A 20,575-nucleotide genomic window follows, 5' to 3' on the forward strand; every position below is an offset into this window, starting at 1 on the left:
AACTGTTCACTAGTTTTGCTATTCTTGCAGGCTTTTCCACAACCATCTTTAAAACTTTCTCAGGTATACTCTAAAGCAATAAAATGCGTACTGCTTAACACCCTTCAGAACTCATCATCGTAATCTCGGCTCTGCTATATTCTGACTACCTTTCCCTAACAGACTCTACCTACAACGTGTTCTCTTCTGTTACACCTCTCTTTATTTCCAAAAAGTTAACTGCAGCAATTTCTCACTTGGCACTTTTGCGTTTAGGCAGCTTCACTCATTCAGGAGTCTGGATGTAACAGCCACTACAGATATATTTTCTTTCACAGCTTTATGGGAGATATTTTGAAGAAGTTTCTTCTGACTACAGTATAAGAAACCGGGGCTCCAAATCTTTATTCAGAAGTAAAGTATATTATTTTATATCTGCTATAATTGCAAGATTAAATTACTCTGTTTACTTTTATTGGGTTTCTTCCCGTCATTATCTTATTGATCTTGAACAGCTTCCACTAGTCTACATTTTAACAAAATATTTGGACATACATAATATTTTATAATGCATATTCCTTGGTTGCTCTGCTTGAAGTAAGTCTAGACAATTTCCCTTTTTGTGCTCGAAATAACCAATCCCATTTGGTTATAGATTGGCTTTACCCATCCCATTGTTGATAATTATATAGTAACCCTAATGAGAAAAAAATGGTATCACACCACAGATAACTTAAGGGGACCAAGGCTTGGGATAAAGCATTTAGGAGCTGCCACTGTCCATTAGTAGTATGGGGGGGGCAGTGCTGGGGTAAATTTTCTGTTTTCCATCCATAGATCCAAACTGTGCTTGAATATGGACAGGGATGAATGTGGATGGGGAGTCTTTTCCCACCAGCAGTATCCTCTGCGAGGTACATCTGTCCCTCCAAACCATTCTGTTGATGTTGCAGAAGAGGTTTAGATCCCCAAACAGTATTTCTGACACCATTTGACTTGCTGATGTGCAGTAAATCCATCAGTATTGAGTTGGAGGGTGCCTTGTATACCACACAGGTCACCACTTAGCAGTCTGTAGGATAGTTATTATAGTGACAGGGCTTTGAGTCGGTCCATGTAGGACATGCTGTTTGGGCCTTGTATCCTTTTAGTAAGGTATTTCTGTGGGCATTTCAGTTATTGCTTGTGTCTGGGCACTTACATGCCAAAGGGGGCATTATACTCAGTAGGTGGCCTAATGAAGGCTGAGTAAAGAGGGATAATGGCTTCCCTAGGTCTAGACACAATCCCTTTGTTTACAAGCTGTGCAATATAGTAGGATTGTCTTACAACAATGAACACATGTTGGTCAAATGTTAGGTCACTGTCCATATAAGTTCCCAAATCTCGAAGGACTGGGTCAGCTCTTAAGGGTGTATCGTCAATGTAGTAGTTCTGTGAGGTAGATGACAATGCATTATTTGGCATTTAGTTTATTCCATGGCTTTGGAACTATTTATTTGTTTGGGACAAGCCTTCCTGCAGGATGGCTAACTCATTTGGGGATTCATTTACTGATCCTAGCATGCAGTTATCTTAATGTACATTTAGTCAGCCAGAACCTTATGATATTAGCTTTTACTCCAGAAAAGTAGATGCCAAACAGGAGAGGTCCTAGGACAGAACCCTGGGTTATTCCATAGGTGATTAGTCTCTTTGTGGAGGTCACTTCCCCTATTTTGATTTCCTGCCTCCTCTCTGTGAGCCAGATGCCAATCACTGGGTAACAGTGGGTTTACTCCCAATTTATTTAGCTTTTCTAGTATGCCTGAGTGGGAAGTTTTGCCAAATGCTTTGGCCAAGTCAAGACATGCTGTGTGGAGCATATTATATGCTCGTAGCATGCTATTTCCATAATTGTTTCCAGTCTCATAGAGCATTTATGAATTATGTTCCTGTACTGTGCTTATTACAGATAAGATAGTAACATTTTAATCATATTTTTCTTGTTTTATTATAGGCCTCAACTCCAGTCTTTGGTGGCATCTTGTCTCTTATTAATGATCAGAGGTTTCAGAAAGGCCTTCCTTCTCTAGGATTTATAAATCCACGCCTTTACAAACTCCAGGAAAACTTGACTTCTGCTTTTTTTGATGTAAGTAAAAACAAAGATAAAAGAAATCTAAAAGCACTAAAAGTAAATTGTAGAAACAGTTGTATGTACTGAAATTGACCTGACTTTTAGCCACTATTTTAAACTATTTGACTTTCTTGTTTAACTTTTTTATGCGAGTGATGATAGTGTGCAAACATGACTACTTCCACCCCAGTTGTCATACTGATTGCAATGTAAAGTGCATTTTGTAACTGTTAAATGTTATACAGAATAAAATACATGTTAAGGGATCGGTTCCTAACTTAGTGTATTCCCAGCCTGTGGAATAAGTTCCCACTGCAGATCTAACAGATTACTACTTTGATAACTTTTAAGGATAGTCTTGACTGGATGGGTAAATGCAAATTTACACCAGGTTTATCATGTACTTGCTTGCTCAGTTTGGGAGGTGAGCACTAGTAAGTGCTTGCAAAGGATGACAGGAACGTTTAAGTGTACTTACTTAAAGGGGTTTGTGGCTAGGCATAATATGGGCCTTATGATTGCTTGCCTAGTATTGTTTCTGTGTTTTTATAAAGTTGTGCAAAGATGTGGAGGGAGATTAACAACAAACTGTTTTGTTTTTCAGAAAAATGACATTGCAGATGCAGTCACAATACTCTGAACAATATGCGTTTAAACTGATTCAGTGTTAAATGAAAACTATGTTTGTATTGTAAGAGCATACTTTTTTTGCCTTATGGTTTTCTGTTATGTGCCTGTACTAACAATTCTTTTAACTTTCCCCTGTTGTGTACTATAGCAATAACCCACGCCTGGGTGTGGGTAATGCTAAATTTACCCACGGTTGGCGTGGTTTGGTCCCGAGGGCGAAGCCGAGGGACCAAACAAAGCCAACCGTGGGTAAATTTAGCATTACCCACACCCAGAAGTGGGTTATTGCTATTATACCATGACATTATTTAAGAAAAGAAACTGTTACTTTTCTTAAATAATGGCATAGTATAATGCCTGTTTACTGCCCTTCCGCAGATGTCTGGCATCCGCGGCAGTTCTGATGTACTGCGCGCCCGTGCAGTACATCAGAGCTGTGGGCAAAAGCAACGGAGAAAGCAAGATAACGAGACACTAAAAAAAGCAACGGAGATCTTGCTTTCTCCGTTGCTTTTTTTTTAAACACTGCCTCGCTATGTTAAATGGGTTTAACATAGCGAGACAGCTTTAAAATAAGCAACGGAGATCTCCGTTGCTTATTTTAAAGCTGTTTCGCTATGTTAAACCCATTTAACATAGCGAGACAGTGTTTAAAAAAAACGAGTTATACTAATGGAAAAAAGTCCGGGCGACCGGACCTTTTTCCATTAGTATAACTCGATTTACAACGGGCACGCTGGCCAATCAGCGTGCACGTTTTGGGGGGATCATGGTATAATAACAATTCTTTTAACTTTCCCCTGTTGCAAAGATCAGTGTTAATTATCTACCTATCACCAAAACATAACACCAGCTGTTGTCACAAAAAGGAAAAAAAAAACATGCAGATTACATGAGCAAAGCCTTGCTTGTAATAACACACAGACAAATATCCAAAGTTGAACAATAAAATGTAGCTATATCCCTGACAAGCATCTGGCAGATAACGGAAAGGCAAACTGTATAGAGTAAGTCAGGTGGAAGCTTTTGCTTGTAGCAGTGATTCCCTTATTCAAGCATCTCTGATTATGGTGAGTGCGCACACACAACTGTACTGTGTTTATCACATGGTTTGTTGCTGCAGTAGCATTTATATTGCAAGAAGGGAATGGTAAAATAGTTGGAAAAAGGAGCATGGCCTAAGACCTGGGAGAAGAACCACGTCTTAGAGGACAACAAAGGCAAATCTGTCTCTTCTCTTAGACTGCATATCCATCTTACACTGTTTGAACAGCCCATGACAGACATTATGAGAAATAAGTTAAACAGCGAATATTGAAACTTGGTGTACAGCTGTGTTAAAGCATTTTGCAATTCCCAATAGAGGGCCTCTGCCTCACTTCTCTGCTATGTATTTATGTTAACTCTGTGATGGCTATACCTCACAGTAATTAGAATTCTTGCAAATACTAGTCTCAGATTTAGTTAATATATGTTCAGAGTTGTTTCCAGGCTTACAGAAGAGAGATTGGATTTTGCTGTTCTGATTTCCAATTTGTCTAGCTACACTTAAAGACAGCAGCAACATCATATAGATTCTTGCACTTCAAGGTAAGAGCCAATCACTTCTAGTTCAAGACACCTCCACTTGGTCTCATCACAGCCTTCAGGTGCTCACCAAGTGCATGGCAGCTATGGCAGCCTATTTCAGGCTGAAGAGAACTAGGGTTTTTCCTTTCATGGAAGATTGGCATCTGGCACCTTCATCAACGGTCTCCTATACAAGGAGGGGATCAATTAATCATTTTGTTTTGTCCTAGCCTGAAATGTTCACAACCGCAAGTATTCACTGGTTGCCATGTGACTCCAAGGACCTGTATGTCAAGTCTCTGTATGGAGACAGCACAGGTTTTACAGAATGATGCTCATTTTTTATGATGCTTCCACAAGTTACAGCAGCATTCTACCCCAGAGTTTTGGGTTTCATGACAGCCACTGTGGTCCTCATTCCACATGCAGAATACCACATATGGGTTCTTTAGTGGGCATTAAAGGTTCATTGGAATCAGAATTCAGAGCATTGTCTGTTCACCCCTCTCTGCCCTAGGTTTGGGGCTGATTGTCCAAGCAATGTAGTCACATTATCAGGCCTCCTTGCACATCAGTGACCTCAAGCCAAGAGACATCCCCCTTATGTTGCAAGCCTTACAGGACCCCTTTCCTCAGTGTGCAGTTTCCATTCACTCAGAAAATATGGTGGTGGTTTAGTACATCAGCAGTCAAGGAGGAGGTCTCTGCTCTGTTGGGAGACGATATGTATATGAGAATGGTTTATGTCATCTCAACACTTTCTTCTAAAAAGCATTTTCCAGATCAAGCCAATTTTCCAGCAGATAGGCTGTCAATATTTACTGATACCACAAAATTGTCTCTACATCAGTCAATGCTGAATATTATCCTTCAGTGCTAAGGAGGGCCTGTGATCTTTTTGCATCCCCAACCAACTCAGTGTAGCAGCTCCCCCCATAGTGAGAGACATCACAGCACATACTACTTCAGAACTGTCCCCTCCATCTTCTTTATGCCTTTACACTAATCAGTGATTTTACAGAAAACCAAAGAAAGTAAGGGTAAGAAAACTAGTCCATTTTGACCAAGACAGGTTTGATTCCCTTGCTTTGGCCTCATCTGCTTGAAGAGACCTGTTCTCCTCAGACTCCTCAAAGGTCTGCTGTCTCAACCATTTGTGAAGCCTCACCCACATCTACACTCATTGAAATTAACCACATTATTTCTACACTTCCATTAATAGCTAGGGACCCCTCTTACGCTATCAGTGTGTCCAAATTTCTAGAGCATTTCAGAGACCTTCCACTGGAAAGATTTAACATAGCAAATGGACACAATGCTCTATATGGCTTACAAACTAGGGCATATATCCATATTTATCTCCCATTCTTGTGGTGCTTCAATTCCTGACTTATATCTTTGATCAGACATTTAGATATTCTGTTACTAAAATTTACCTAGCTGCTATTTCCAACTTTTTTTGGGGATCAAACTCTTCATCTCTAAAGGTTTGTAAGGATTTTCAACAGGGGAAGCTTTTCTTTTAAGACCCACCCCACCTTTAGAGAACCTATTCCTCCTTGGGCTCTCAATTATTGGTTAGAAAAGCTAATAATTCCACCTTTAAAACCAAAGAAATGCTGAAGTGAACAAGTGCACATGAATTCTTAGCAAGCAGTAAATAAAAATTGATACCAACTACTGGCATCCAGCAAAAAACTCCACATGAGGATCTCTGTTCTAGTGATATAGCTTGTAATTTTTGCTTTCATCTGCGCAACATATAGACTTCATCAGAAACATCAGCTTTGTACCACCATATATAGAACATTAATCAATGACAACATAAACTATAAGTTCTTAAAGTCAAAAAACACCTGAAAACACCTTAAAATTAAAAAGACATTTATCATGATTTATGAAATACATAAAATTAATAAAAACACCTTAAAATTAAAAAGACATTTATCATAATGATTTATGAAATACATAAAATTAATATTTAATACATGCTAAAAATATATAAATAAATTGCTCTCAGTGTAAGTATAGGTAGTATGGAAACTTTGGGTTTTTGCCCTCACATGACTGTAATTAATGAGTTTAAGTTTGAATTTTTCAATGTTGTCTTGTCTGAAGAAGTCTAACTATTAAGCTAGACGAAAAGCGCTTAATTAAACAGTGTGAATTATATCCAAGTTCTGTATCTGGCTTTATTTGTTTTCATTCAAAAGTTTTCATCTTTTTTTTGTCGTTTGGTTAAGCTATGGCTATGGAACGTCTAGATACTATTGAGGAATCTTTCAATATGTCAGGGTGAACTGAAGAGACCCCGGGTAACTTGACACTTTTTATTCAAGCATTAACACAGAGGATTGAATCAATAAGTACTAGAATGGACTCTATTGTGTCAAGTCAAAACTTATCACAACAGCAAATACAGAGTGGCGAACTGAATAACACCGTGAAGGGAAATGTCATTTTGAACCAGTCGGGTTCATCTACGAATGTAAGTGCTTCCCCTGTTCGAATTAATTCAAACAATATCGAACAAACAACATCTAGCCAGGTTAATAACATCAATAGACTTGGCGGTGACTTTGGTAGTAATTTTGGTCAGAGGAATAATGTTTTGAACACCGCAGCAAACACTAACATTAACACTGATCTTGCAAATACCAACGGGCAAGTTCCGCATTTGGTGGGACAACAACATCCTATTGGGATTGTTGGGCTCCCCACATTACAAGACTGGCTTGTTACACCTTTAGGTCTGTCAGCGAATAATAATACTCAAGAAAGGGGAAACTCTGTCATAACTGTTGCTACGCTTCCAGTTCAGTTAAATGAACTGGACAGAAAATTATTGAAATTTAAAAAGCTGAATTTGGAAATTGAGTATTTTAACATTTGCATACAAGAGGATATAGTCCCTAAAGGACTTCGCTTTTGGCAATATCCGACAGGACTAATTGCTAATTTACCATTTTATTTTGAATTAATTGAGTTGTTTAACAAACAGGGTTTTCACTTACTTGAAGTAATGTGTTGGAATTATCATAATATAGTGAAAGAATTACAAGGTTCCATTGTTCAACTTGACACTGCCATCAAGTCTCATGTTGATTTCGAAAGGTGCAAGTATGATTGTACTCGTATCTTTCATAGTATAGATCAACATATTGTGAAGTTGAAATCCGTTAAAATAAAAAAACTGGAAAGGGACCATCTGCAATATCGTAATAAATCTGCGTATCCTGCTCCACCACCTTCTCAGGAATGGCAAAATATGGATGTTATTAACAGCAGTGTTTCTAATTCAGGTTTGAGTGTCAATAATACTCAAAATGCCCTCCCTATAAGGGAAAATAACGATATTGAACAGGATTTTTCTATTGAAGAACCATCTACAAGTTATGCGGTTAGTAGTAATAACATTAGAAGATTGAATGTATCAAAAACCAAATGACAAGTTCTAATCAATCTTTTTATAATAATAATAATGGTAACCAACGTGGGCAAGGTGGGGATAACCAATATAACCAGCATAATCAACATTCTAATTGTTCATCAGGGCAGGGTTTTACCAGGGGCAAACAACATCGTTTTCAGAACCAACGCAGGAGGAACAACAACAGGAGATAATATTTGAAATTGTATCTAGTGAATCTCCTGTTGTAATTACTAACACTGGAGGCGATTTTTCTATTTATAATTACTCGTCTTTTTATGTGTCTAGAGAATTGGCTGACATTTTGGCAAAAGGACTAACATTTGTTCCCTCAAGAAGAATGGACATTACGAAACTAATATGTGATTTGAAAATGTTTGTGAGAAAATTAAATTTACAAATTTTATTAGGGGTAAGTAACATTAACAACAAAATTTTTAGAATTTCTAGTTGTTATAACCCACCTTTACATGTTGCTTTACAAAATTTTGAAAGAGTTTGTGAATTGGATTTAAGAATGCTTTATTGTAACAACAATAAAAATTTCAGTTTTCAGCATAATATGACTCTTGAAGAAAAACATCTAGTGAATGTTTTATGTGAGTCTCTGGTCAGGGTTATGAAACCTGACAAAGGAAGGGGGGCTGGTATTTATGGACATAGTAGATTATAATAACAAAATTCAAGCTATTTTAGATTCTGAAGTCTCAACCAGCCTCCCGAAAGGAATATAATATAGCTAATCACAGAATTAAAATTTACTTTAATGATTTATTCATTGAAGGTAAAATTGATGTTAGTATGTATAATTATATTCAGTTGTTAGCACCTATTATTCCAACTATTTTGGTTTACCCAAATTACACAAGGGTTTAACTAATCCTTCATTTAGACCAGTTGTTGACGGTAGACAATCATCAACTTATGCCTGTGCTAAAATGGTAGATAACATATTACAGAAATAAGTAATGAGGGAGGAGAAGATAACCAAAGATTCTTGGTCATTTTTGGAAAAATTGAATAGGATTGATTGTGACATGAGTTTAATTTTGTCACAGTGGATGTAAAGGATCTTTACACTTGTATCCCTCACGATTAAGGCATTAAATGGGTTGGCCAGAAAATGAGGATTTTGGGTGCATCACAAGCTGAGATTTCATTGATTGAGGAGCTTCTTGATATAATCCTCACTAATAACTTTATCACATTTAATAAGAGTTTTTATTTACAAATCAGTGGAGTAGCGATGGGCTCCCCCTCTGGGTCAAGCTATATAGTTATGTCACAGTGGGAGAATACTTTTGTTTTCTCAGAGGAACAGATATGCAGGAATACTAAATTCTGTATTAGATATTTGGATGATATTTTTATGTTATAAGGTAACAAAAATGAAGCTGATGAATTGATTGAATATTTTAACAATACATCTAACTTTTTAGAATTTACTAATGATTTTCAGGAAGAACAGATTTCATTTTTGGATGTGCTTGTTAAGAAAAATCGAATAAAAAGTACTTGGGAAGCAAATATATTTAGAAAATCTACTTATTCCAATAATTTCCTTCATTTTACCAGTGCTCATCCATTTTATCAAAAGCGCTCTGTAGTGAAAGGCCAGTTAGTGCGTGCTGCACGTATGGTCACTGCACTTAATGATTTTGCCTCAGAATGTCTTCAATTGAAAAATATGTTTGTTAGAAGAGGTTATCCTGAGGTCCTGGTAGAGGGTTTGATTGAAGAAGTTAAAAATAAAAGGAATGCAGGTATATATATCCCCATACTTACAAAACAGAGTACAGCTTGTCAAATGGATGTGAATAATGTAGATTTGAATACTCCACCTAACAGCAACAAATTTGGTTTGCCCTTTATTATGACATTTTGTATCGAAATTGAGCAGATTAGAAACATTATTAATAAAAATTGGAGGTTACTACAAGATGATGCCAATGTTATCAGTAAGGTGGGAGATACACCTAAGTTAGTCTATAGAAAAGGTTTGAACTTTAAAAACCTTTTTGAGAAAAATAAAATATTTACAAGTAGATATCCTGGAATGACACAATATGGTAATTGCCCTTATTGTAGATATGTAGAAATTGGTGCTATGGTAACAATTAATGATATTAAACCGGCCAGTAAGAAGAAATATAATTGTAACTCTAGATCAGTCATTTATGTGGCCAAATGTGAATTCTGTCCATCTTTCTACGTTGGAAAAACTGATCATAGATTACGTGACAGGATTTATGAGCATCTATATAGCATTCAAAGACAAAAGGAAAAAAAATGCCTTAATCAAACATGTTAAAACTTTTCCACATCATACTTTTAAATTTTGGGTTATACAACAAACTGAACATAGTGATAGAGGTGGACCCACTAGTTTATATTTGGAGAAGTTGGAGCTTTATTGGCAAATTAGATTATCTGCATATTATTACCCGGGGTTAAATGACAAATGCTCTTTAATGCGTTTGTTAAAATTAAAAAGCTTGTTTAAATGAAATTTATATTGATATTTATATATATATATATATATATATATATATATATATACACACACACACATTTTTTATATATTTTTTCATTATATATAGTCTTGTGTATATGAGTTTTAATGTAAACAAATTTAGTTCCCAAGTTTAAATATCTAGACAGATATAATATATGTGTATACGTATAATTTTTATTTTTATTCTATTTTTATTTGGTTCCGTATATGAAGGTGTTATATGAATTAGTAGTTTTATATATTTACTTGAAATAATGCTGCTCTATTTTGAACTGTTGCCCTTTTAACATTACTCATTTTAAATGTCATGCCCTTTTAAATTTTGGGTTTTTGCCCTCACATGACTGTAATTAATGAGTTTATTTAAATTTGAATTTTTGAATGTTGTCTTGTCTGAAGAAGTGTAACTATTAAGCTAGACGAACAGTGCTTAATTAAACAGTGTGAATTTTATCCAAGTTCTGTATCCGGCTTTATTTGTTTTCATTCATAGATAGTATGGAAATAGGTTCCTTTAGTCCAGGAAAAACTGTAAATAGTTCCTTAAATTCTAACATAGTCCCCCAAGCACTACCCCTAGGGGTGGTGACAGCTCTGTCAATGACACTGAATTAGAATGTCTGGAAATTGTTACATTCCATAGAAAGTTTATGTTCTTCTTGTTCTTCTTTCGGCTTTTCCCGGTTATGGGTCGCCACAGAGGAACTCAGGTCCGCTAATGATTGGCAGTAGATTTTTTACGGGTGCCGAGATGCCAGCTCGATGCCCAACCTTCAACGAAGGCACGCCCATTCTACGCATGTCTTTCGAACGCCACTCGACCGCAGGGAGGACATGCAGACTCCACACAGAAGGCGCTCCCACCGAGAATCAAATGGGAGAACCTCTTGCTGTAAGGCAACAATGCTACCGCTGCACCACCACGGAATTACATTACATAGAATGTTTATATAAAGCATTATTTATATTTTTGGTGCAGATATAGCAGTCTTCGTAAATCCTTTTTCTTAGTGCGTGTGGTCAGTTTTACCCATGTAAAATGCAAGAAGAGATATATACTTAGCTAAATATAAAACCCTTGTCATAGTGCAATTACCATTTATAAATGTCACTTTTGTAATGTTTTTCTTGTTTTCACCAAAAGTAGACATAATGGTTATCCACTACCATTTATCATAAATACAGAAACCACATCTGCTCAACCTGTGTAATAATTTGGTAGTATCATCCTTTGCATTTCATAAATACTTTTTAAATTCTTGGCAGTCTTATAGACAAATCATGGCCATTCACCAAGGGTTTTGAAAACATTAAGATTCAATTTTAGAATGTTCCAGTTATTGTTAATAATGGATTTTAGTTGACTAAACCCCACTGTTATACTGTATAACCATAGCTCTTTCAAATCCTGGATTGTTGGTCACAACCTTATTATCATGAATACTAGAGTTCATGCTGGCTTGGAACATACTTGAGTTAGAGCATAACAGAGGTCTGTATCGATGCCCCCATCTGGAAAGTACTTGTGATTGTAATTGCTCAGGTAGTTTCACAGGGTAAGCTCTATCCTTAAACATATCAAGCAGGAGTTCTACTTTTCTGTTCAAGATATCTATGTCCAATATCATCCTAGCCAATTTAATTAAACTGACTGACCCTTTACTAAGCTTTTCTTTTGTTGTAAAAGATGACAGCTATGAAAGTGTAAATTACCATTACTAAGGGTTGGCTTTCTATAGATTGTGGAAGCAAAACCAATATCAGTCTTTGTAATGCTTGTGTCAAGAAAATTAACCAAATTGAAAGAAAAAGTGCAAGCAAATTTCAAATACTTGGTAGTAACATTAAGATATTCAATAAACTCATGTAGCAATTGTTAAGCTCCTATCTATATAATAAAAAAATATCCAGGTATCGAACATATAATTTACAGTACTGAAAATATTCACAAGGAAGCACATGTAAAGTCTTCCAAGCATAACTAAATTGGCATATGTGGAGGAACAAGAAGCCTATGTCTATATACCTTTCACTTGCTGATTCACTCCTCCATCAAAACATATGAAGCTATTATTGAGGATGATATAAAATCCATGAGTATCAATATATCTTTGGAACTTAAAAATTGACCGGACAAAATGGAGGTACTCTTCAGCCAGCCCATTCATGGAAAATAGATTTTAAAATCCTTTCTACAAAAATTGCCAAGGAATGGGTTTTAGAATTTTGTGCTGCCACAATCAATCTAAAAGGTATTTTTTTTTTATGCACCTTAGGAATTCCAAATATAATGGCAATAACTAGATTAGTTATTGATAGATATTCATATAATTTAAAATTAATGATGTAAGGCTGTGTTAAAGCAATCGTGTAGAAACAGATCAATTTATTGATAAGCTATGTTAACTTCATTACACGAAACATGTACATATGTACTAGTATCTGTAACATGGTAAAAGTAATGCCAGAATATTCTATGGAATCAAATAAAACTGTTCCTCCACCTGTGTCAGGCTTCATAATGCAAAGAGTTTTGTTGCTAATAAGGTCTCTTAGTATCTGCTTCTTCTTTACCAAGATTATACAAACAGTTGTATCTTTTTTTACCAGTGTATACATTTCTTGCTCACATGTATTTTCAAAAGAAACTATCAAGAGATACTTAGTAGGATTAAATGAACTTTTTCTTTTAAATTCTAAATGTGTGAAACCTGCATTGTTACCATCCTGTTCAAAAATAAACAGAAAAATTAAGTTTGTGAATAAACAAATGTATTTCAATCAAATCAAACTGTTTGCTAGGGATGAGGGTAAATCTCTTTTCAATCAATGTAAAAAAAAAATAATATTAACATCAACCTTGGTATAATTAAAAATGTTATAATCTCTGTGGGTTAATAATAAACCACCAAGACTCAAAATGATTATATTCGCAACCTAAGTAACCTTTAGTTCCTGTATTTGTTCTGCACCTTGTTCCGCCCCCTGTATTGTTTGTTACCCCCTGGAAAGCCCTTGGAGTTCCCGTGATAATTAACAAGACCATTGTTCTGAATGTGTTCTTGTCTTGTTGCTGAAGCACTTGCCATACATTCAGAATGTCTAAAAGGTGGACATATTCCCATTCCTGCCTGTGATCTTAATTATTGGTAAGAAAAAAATAAAAATTCCACTTTTCAAATCCATGGCTAAAGTAGAACTCCTATTTTCATCTTGAAAGACTCCTTTTCTGGTGGCTATTAATTCAGACAAGAGAGTTTCATTGCTCCAGGCCCTTTCTTCCAAACCTCCTTACATCACCTTTATTAAGAGTTTCTTTATACACAAACCAGAATTTATGCCAAAAGTAACCACAGAAACAACCTCAACTAATCACTCACACTCCCAGTATTCTTCCCTCAATATTCTAATAAATGAGGATATTTAATATACTGCCTAAATGCCCACCATCAGTTATTTTTTTTTATTTATTTAGACAGGGAAAAAAGTATTACATAGGATGAACATATCTTTTATTGCCTTTGCCCAAAACAGAGTAGGTCAAAATGTTACTAAAGTCACTCTCTCCAGGTGTCATAACAAATGTATTATATTTTATTACACAGAATATAACAAAAGTGTACCTAATAAAAGTAAGACATATTTATCTAAAGTAATGGCTTCTTCTGTAGTCTTTTCTTTCTCCTGGGATGCCACAGTGGATGACATATGTGCTGCCACAATACGGGCTTCAGTACATACTTTTATTAGACATTATAAGTTGAATATGATTTCTAGGTGCACATCTACCTTTGGAGATATCATATTGTGGGGCTTTCTGTTTTGATGCCAATCAAGAGGTTTAGAGTTGGGGACTTTTTCTTGTTATTGGTGAGGATATTCTGGATCATGCAAGATATGAAAGTAATGTACTTACTATAATATTACATCTTGATCCACATCAACAATCCCCCTCCCTTAACATTTGCCTTTGTGGAGAGTCATACAAGGTGGAAACGCTGTAGTTGGCTAGGATTATGAAGTTGTTGTTGCTCCAAACAGAATCTTGATCTGGAGAGGACAGGAAGGTGACTTGCATTGTGGGAGCAGGGGAAAAGGTCTGGAACCTTGGAGATGATCAGAGGTGCTGATAGACTGTTGCCTGTGTCCGAAAGTCTTATTATTGGACTCACTTGTAGAGTGTGAAAATGTAACTAGTATGTAACATATTGCAGAGCTTCTGTGATACTTTCTGATAGTGATCTAGAGCATATGTTGCAGTCTTTGTATCACTGCACAATTAAATATATGACTTTTAAACATAGAATGCCAATATTGCAATATGTTTACTACAACATTACTTTCATGGACTGGATGTAAAACAGTCAATTTAACCAGATAAGAACAATTGGGCATAGTCACACACCCCCATTACATTTTCATCAGCATATATAGTAAATGTTGAGGGTCGTGATGGGGAAGAAAAAGGAGATTATAGACATGTTTTGGGGAATGAAGTGAGTTGTGGATTTTAAAAATTTCATACAGATTACTTTGGCAGAAATGGTGGGGGTAACAAATGATAGTAGCTAAGAAAATGATTATTTCCTGTTGAGATACATGGTTTGACCTGCCATTTTCTATAGATCTCAATTCCAGTTGTTTTATCTCTGTTACTATAGTCACTACTTCTAACATAGTTGGTTTAAATTTTGATTTCCATTTTCTAGTAATTGCTTTTTTGGCAGTCACCATAATTAGGTACAGCAAGGATGTACCACGTGTAGGTAATTCCGATTCTGTATCATAGCTCAGAAGAATCATCTCCCTCATCACACGTCTGCCCACCCAGCATCTCTGACAGTGAATCCCACAGGGAATCCTTAAAGTCTGCCAACTCACTGCACTCCCCAAAAATATGCTCCCAATTAACTCTTTCATCCCCATCACACCTACAACATTTGCTGTCTACCTGAGGAAAAATTCTCTGGAGTCTACCTGGGGTATAAAAATATCTATGTAAACATTTCCAAGTAAAACTCCTAAATCTACATTTTGTTGCATATTTGGGAGACATACATATATCCTCCCATTGTTTCTTTGTGAATTACTTATCCGATCTTTCTTCCCAATTCTTTCTAACCTCCTGTGTTTGATTCTTTTACTTATCATGCAATATACTATATGCTGTACTAATTATTCCCTTTTTTAATGGTATCTTCTGTTCTCAGTTCTACTAAAAACTCTACTAGTGTTTTGTTTTTCACTTAGGACCCCTTATTTCTTTATCTTTGATTATACTCTGCCTTCTCCATCAATGATTGATATCAATCTGTAACCTGCAGTCCAAATAAATTCTTAGTCTTCCCATTCTGTCATCTTTCCATCTCTAGTTATTTGCTCCCAATACCTTGGTTCCTTTACCAGCTTTCTCCAATAACTTCCAGCCCCCTCTTGTCTGTTGTCTGTATCCCTAATTGCAGTCATACCTATTGGCAGAATCTCCTTTCTCCATTCTGTGTTGGCTTAGTTCTTAGGATACTTTCTGCTACTTTATAGATATAATAATAATCAGTATGATTTTTTGTTATTTTCCTTAAAGGGCTGCATCCAAAATCTAAGTCTCCTTGTTTCTTGAGCTTACCTCTTGTTTCATCATCATTCCTTTCCACTTTGAATTATAATTTTCTGCTAGTGCTATGTATAGGAGCCTTAACTGTGTAGCTCTGAAATACCCCTTCATATTGGGAAATGCCAGTCCATCCTGTTCTACTGGAAGAATCAGCTTATCCCTCTTGACTCTTGCCATCTTCCCTTCCCAGTTAAAGTCCTTTAGCTCTTTATTAATTGCTATCCACAGCCTGACCTGTGTATAAGACTAATGGGACTAAAAACATTTTAACTGTTTGATTCTTACTATCCGTATCCAAATAACAAATCTTCCATTTTGTCAGATTTTGTATTATCTTTTGTTTAGTCTCTTCCCACATATCCTTAGCTGCCACACCAAAACCATTTTTAATCCATACTCCTAAATACTTATTTTTATCATCTTCCCCATAAATATGGATATTGCTGAGCCAATTCATATGTGGATACATAACTTACACTATTGCCTTTGGTTTAGCTTCATTAATTTTGTATCCCGAAAAGATCTGAAACTGTCTCAAAATTTTCCACAACACTGTAATGTCTCTTTCTGGTTCTGTCACGTATAAAATATCATCATCTGCAAATATGGCCAGCTTTTCTTGCCTACCATACCAGTTATATCCTTGAATTTCTGAGTCCCTTATTTTCTTTGCCATTGGTTCTAAATATAATGCAGATATCAAATGGGAAAGTTTATAGCCCTGCCTGGCTCCTCTGCTCAATCAGAAATTACCAGAGAGGACCCCACCCACTTTAATTTTCACCTCCGATCCCTCATATATTCCATAATAACTCTTGAATAATTTCCATGACACATTCATTCATTTTTTCTCTTTTTAACAAATACATAGGAAAGTGTCATTGTCTCGTTTTTTTTTACTTGATTAACCTGCATCTCTGTCTTGGTCTTTGTCAGTGCATGATCTGATATATCTACTGGATATTTTTCAGAGCTTTCAGTTGAATACCAGTACTCTTTTGAAGTAATATGTCAATTCTGTCTGGATTCCTGCTAATACTTTCACATCTTCCATTCCAAATATTCTCATACTTCTTCAGAAATCTACCCTTTCCCACTTATATTTTCCCTTCAAGCTCCACCTGATACATTCTCACTATTGCAGATTAGGTTCAGTTTCCACCAATGAATAATATTCCCCACTAAAACCTAATTCTCTTAAGCTCTTTAGTAGCAGTTGTAGGTGGAATATAAATACATGACAGTGTAATCCTCCCTTGCTTAAAATAACCTCTTATTACCACAAATCTACTATGATTGCCTTTCTGTGCCTCTTCTTTCACTATTGGAGATCATCATGGAATCAGGATTATTACCCCCCCCCTTTTTACTTTGTCCTTGATACTTTGAATATCCATTCTGAAATTCTTTTTTTCTTTTTTTGCCAAATTCACATGCTCATTTTTGTCCATGTGTGCCTCTTGTACCACTGCTATTTGTACCTTACACTTCTTAATATACTTTTTTATGTGTCTGTCAATCCTTTTTTGACCAGGTTAGTACCACTAGGCTATTAATGTCTTTTATGGGGAGACCTGAGGTGATATTTATGCTACTAGGGAAAATTTGGGTAGAGCATTTGGAATACTCGTTGCTTTTTGACAGTACCTACAATGCCATTTACATTCCAGGATCTAATCAGTAATTTGGTCATTCGGATGAAAAGCCATTGTTTCACATATACTACCTGACAATTTTTTTTTAAATATATGTTTTCAGCTTGGATGCACACATTAATGTTTGACACACTGATTTTATATATGCCTTTGTGCCTTCTCATCTGTGTTAGAATCACTGTCACAGTTTTCCAGACTTTTTGCTTCAGGAAAACCCCTCAAGAAACAAACAAAAAAAATATGCAGATTTTCATTTTGACCTCCAACCTCTTTTGAATCATAGCAAACACACAAAACAATGCACTTTCTAAAAGAAGTTACCCCTCCATGTAGGAGCAATTACCCCCAAATATCTACACCAAAAGGTTTTACGTATTATAAAGTTAGGTCTGATCATACTGTAAGCGAATGTTAAAGCTTTTGTTTCCTCTTGCACGACCAACACCATAATTTCTTGCCTCATCTCTATTTCCTCCCATATGTGGAAAATAACTTGAAGTTCTTGGGTAATTTTTTTTAGCCTTCAGAAAACATCTACCGACTACTTCTAAAAGAATAAACTAGATTGTATACTGTTGCGTTTTATACCAGAGTGCTAAGTGTTGCTAGGAATGCATCTACATGCAAAAGTATTCCTTTAAATGTGTCACATTTAATTAATTTTCACAGAACGGTTTGCCAGTTCCTTTTTATTACTAATTATAGTATCTCTTGTATTTTGCACCCCATGTAGAATTTTTTTCTCAGGTACATGTCAAATGTTGAAAGTGTGATGGGGAAGAAAGAGGTAACTGTCAAAATATGTTTTAGAAGTGTAATGAGTTGGCAGACTTAAAAAACATTTTTCCTATAGTACTCTGCCAAAAAATTTGGGTAAGCAAATGAGTGTAACTAAGGAAATTATTTTTTGAGCTGAGATACAGGATCTAAATTGCCTAGATGTAGTAAGTCAAGATTAATTCTGCTGGATACTAAAAAAAGCAGTTACCGGAAAATGGAAATCAAGGACTAAACCAACTATATTTGAAGTGTTGAATATTGTAACACAGATAAAAGAAGTGGACATGGTATCTTTAAAAGAGGGTATAAGCAAATTACATAGAAAAGTAGAAACTGTGGGAACAATACATACACAATATTTATTTATTTATTTACTTAATTATTTTGGTGGTAGAGACATGAGATTTTAAGCGAAGGCAGGAATTGTGCAATTTGTGTAATGCTGGATTCATGATAGCTGTTCAAAAATGTGAACAATGTTTGTAATTAGGAACATATCAGTATGGTTTGTTTATATAAATGGTTTATCTTTAAAACTGCAAATCACAGTGGTTCGAGTGCTCATATGAGCGACTTGAAACCACAAAACTGTAAATGTCGACAGACCTTCATGTTCCAAAAACAGCAAATCGAACAGCAGATTCGCTATTTTTCGAACATGAATGTCGAAGAAAAAAATAAAGTGTAAAGCAGGGGGGCTGCACCCCCCTCCTACTTTATTATTCTAACACCAAGATTGCACTAAAGTGGGGAAAGGAACCATTTCCCAATCCCCACTATAGTGCAGTCCGCCCCAGAATGTCGAATGTGCATTGAGCGAATCTCACTGTGCATTCACTCATTACACATTTGAACCTTTTTCCGTTTGGCGTTTGCAAACCTTGCAGACTGCCTTTCAGAAATGTTCTGTTCACCCTTCTGCAATACGCAGCTTTAAAGATAAACCATATAAATGTATATTTGCCTATATTTTAAGTGATAATTAAATAAAGGAGTTAAAATGTAGCATTTTTTCAAGCAACTGTCTCAGACTTTGTAGTTCAGTCATTTCCTGGTTAGTTGACTGCACCTGTACACAGACCATCTCCAGCCTGCAGAGCTTTGTTAGTGGAGAGAAAAACAGCTAACAGTTCCCCATCATTTGAGAAGAGCTATTTCATGCATTTTTAAAATAACACCTTCAGTTTTCTTGTCTGTTTGGTCAGAAAAACATTTTCCCCATATGCAGCACAAACCAAGAACATCTATCTACACCTCTACTTGTATAACACCACTGAAAACCACAATAATTTGATACACACTCCTGATCAGTACATTTCTACATCCTTACCCCAGCAGCTCACAATCATAAGGTTATACTGCTTATATTCAACTTTTGTATTGTTACAGTATAAACTCCCAATATATTAGAGTCAAGAAAAATATTTTCTTACTTTAACATCAGTAGTGTACACAGCAGTCAATGATAAGACTCCCCACCTCATATTTAAGTGTGGCTGTATATTGTACAGAATTACTTTACAATACAACATGCAGTTTACTTCAAGCTATATGTTATACACATATTGCTAAGAAAATGGAATGTTTTTACTTACAGTTGAATCTTCACTCCCTTCATTTTTCTTCTAAACATTAATGACAATATGTGAATTGTATTTTAGAGTCCTTCTACCAATCTGACATAGTCCATAAACTTCCATTTTTTTGGATACTTCTTACAGAAGCACAGTTTCTCGTGCCCAAACTGCATCTTATGGAAATGACATTAACATTATTCTCTTTTTTGTACTTTCACGCTGTAGGTGGTCTTTCTTGCTGTCTTGACCACCTAACATCAGTCTCTGGTTCAAGTCCAATGTACTCCTGGGCTTTTTTTTTTCTTTTTCACACAATTTTTTTTTTTGGAATAGTGGGAAAAGTTTTCTGGCAGGTTCTGTCTAGCCTTTGCTATTGTCAGAGGAATGAGAAGCAGTGTCTCCTTTAACTTGTTAGCTAAACTTTTTTATTTCCTCCTTAGCTTGTTTTGTATCCAAATGCATCTTTGATCCTCCAGGAAAAAATATTGTAAAAACAAATGGATATAGCAACTTGAATCTCACACTTACCTCTCATTAGCGTCTGAATGCAGGAATAAACTTGCTTCTCTTCTGGTTAGTATAGAGTGAGTAATCATTTTCTACAAATACTCTGGTGTCTCCAGTTGTTAATACTTTTCCCTTCTTCCACAGTTTTATCAGTAACAGCTCTTTCTGATGGTACAATTGCATCTTTATAACTGTTGGATTTT

At 35.8% G+C, this 20,575-nt stretch overlaps 1 protein-coding gene across 1 annotated transcript in view; it reads left to right on the forward strand.

The window, feature by feature from the left end:
- Positions 1-20,575, forward strand: part of TPP1 (tripeptidyl peptidase 1) — a 1,081,063-nt gene that overhangs the window by 982,923 nt on the left and 77,565 nt on the right. The window contains exon 12 of the mRNA XM_044074266.1: positions 1,979-2,113. Coding sequence (XP_043930201.1) covers positions 1,979-2,113 — 135 coding nt within the window. The remainder of the gene's footprint in view (positions 1-1,978; positions 2,114-20,575) is intronic.

Source organism: Protopterus annectens, chromosome 6.part0 (assembly GCF_019279795.1).
Source record: "Protopterus annectens isolate FY-2018-M chromosome 6.part0, PAN1.0, whole genome shotgun sequence".
NCBI classification, from domain to species: domain Eukaryota; kingdom Metazoa; phylum Chordata; order Ceratodontiformes; family Protopteridae; genus Protopterus; species Protopterus annectens.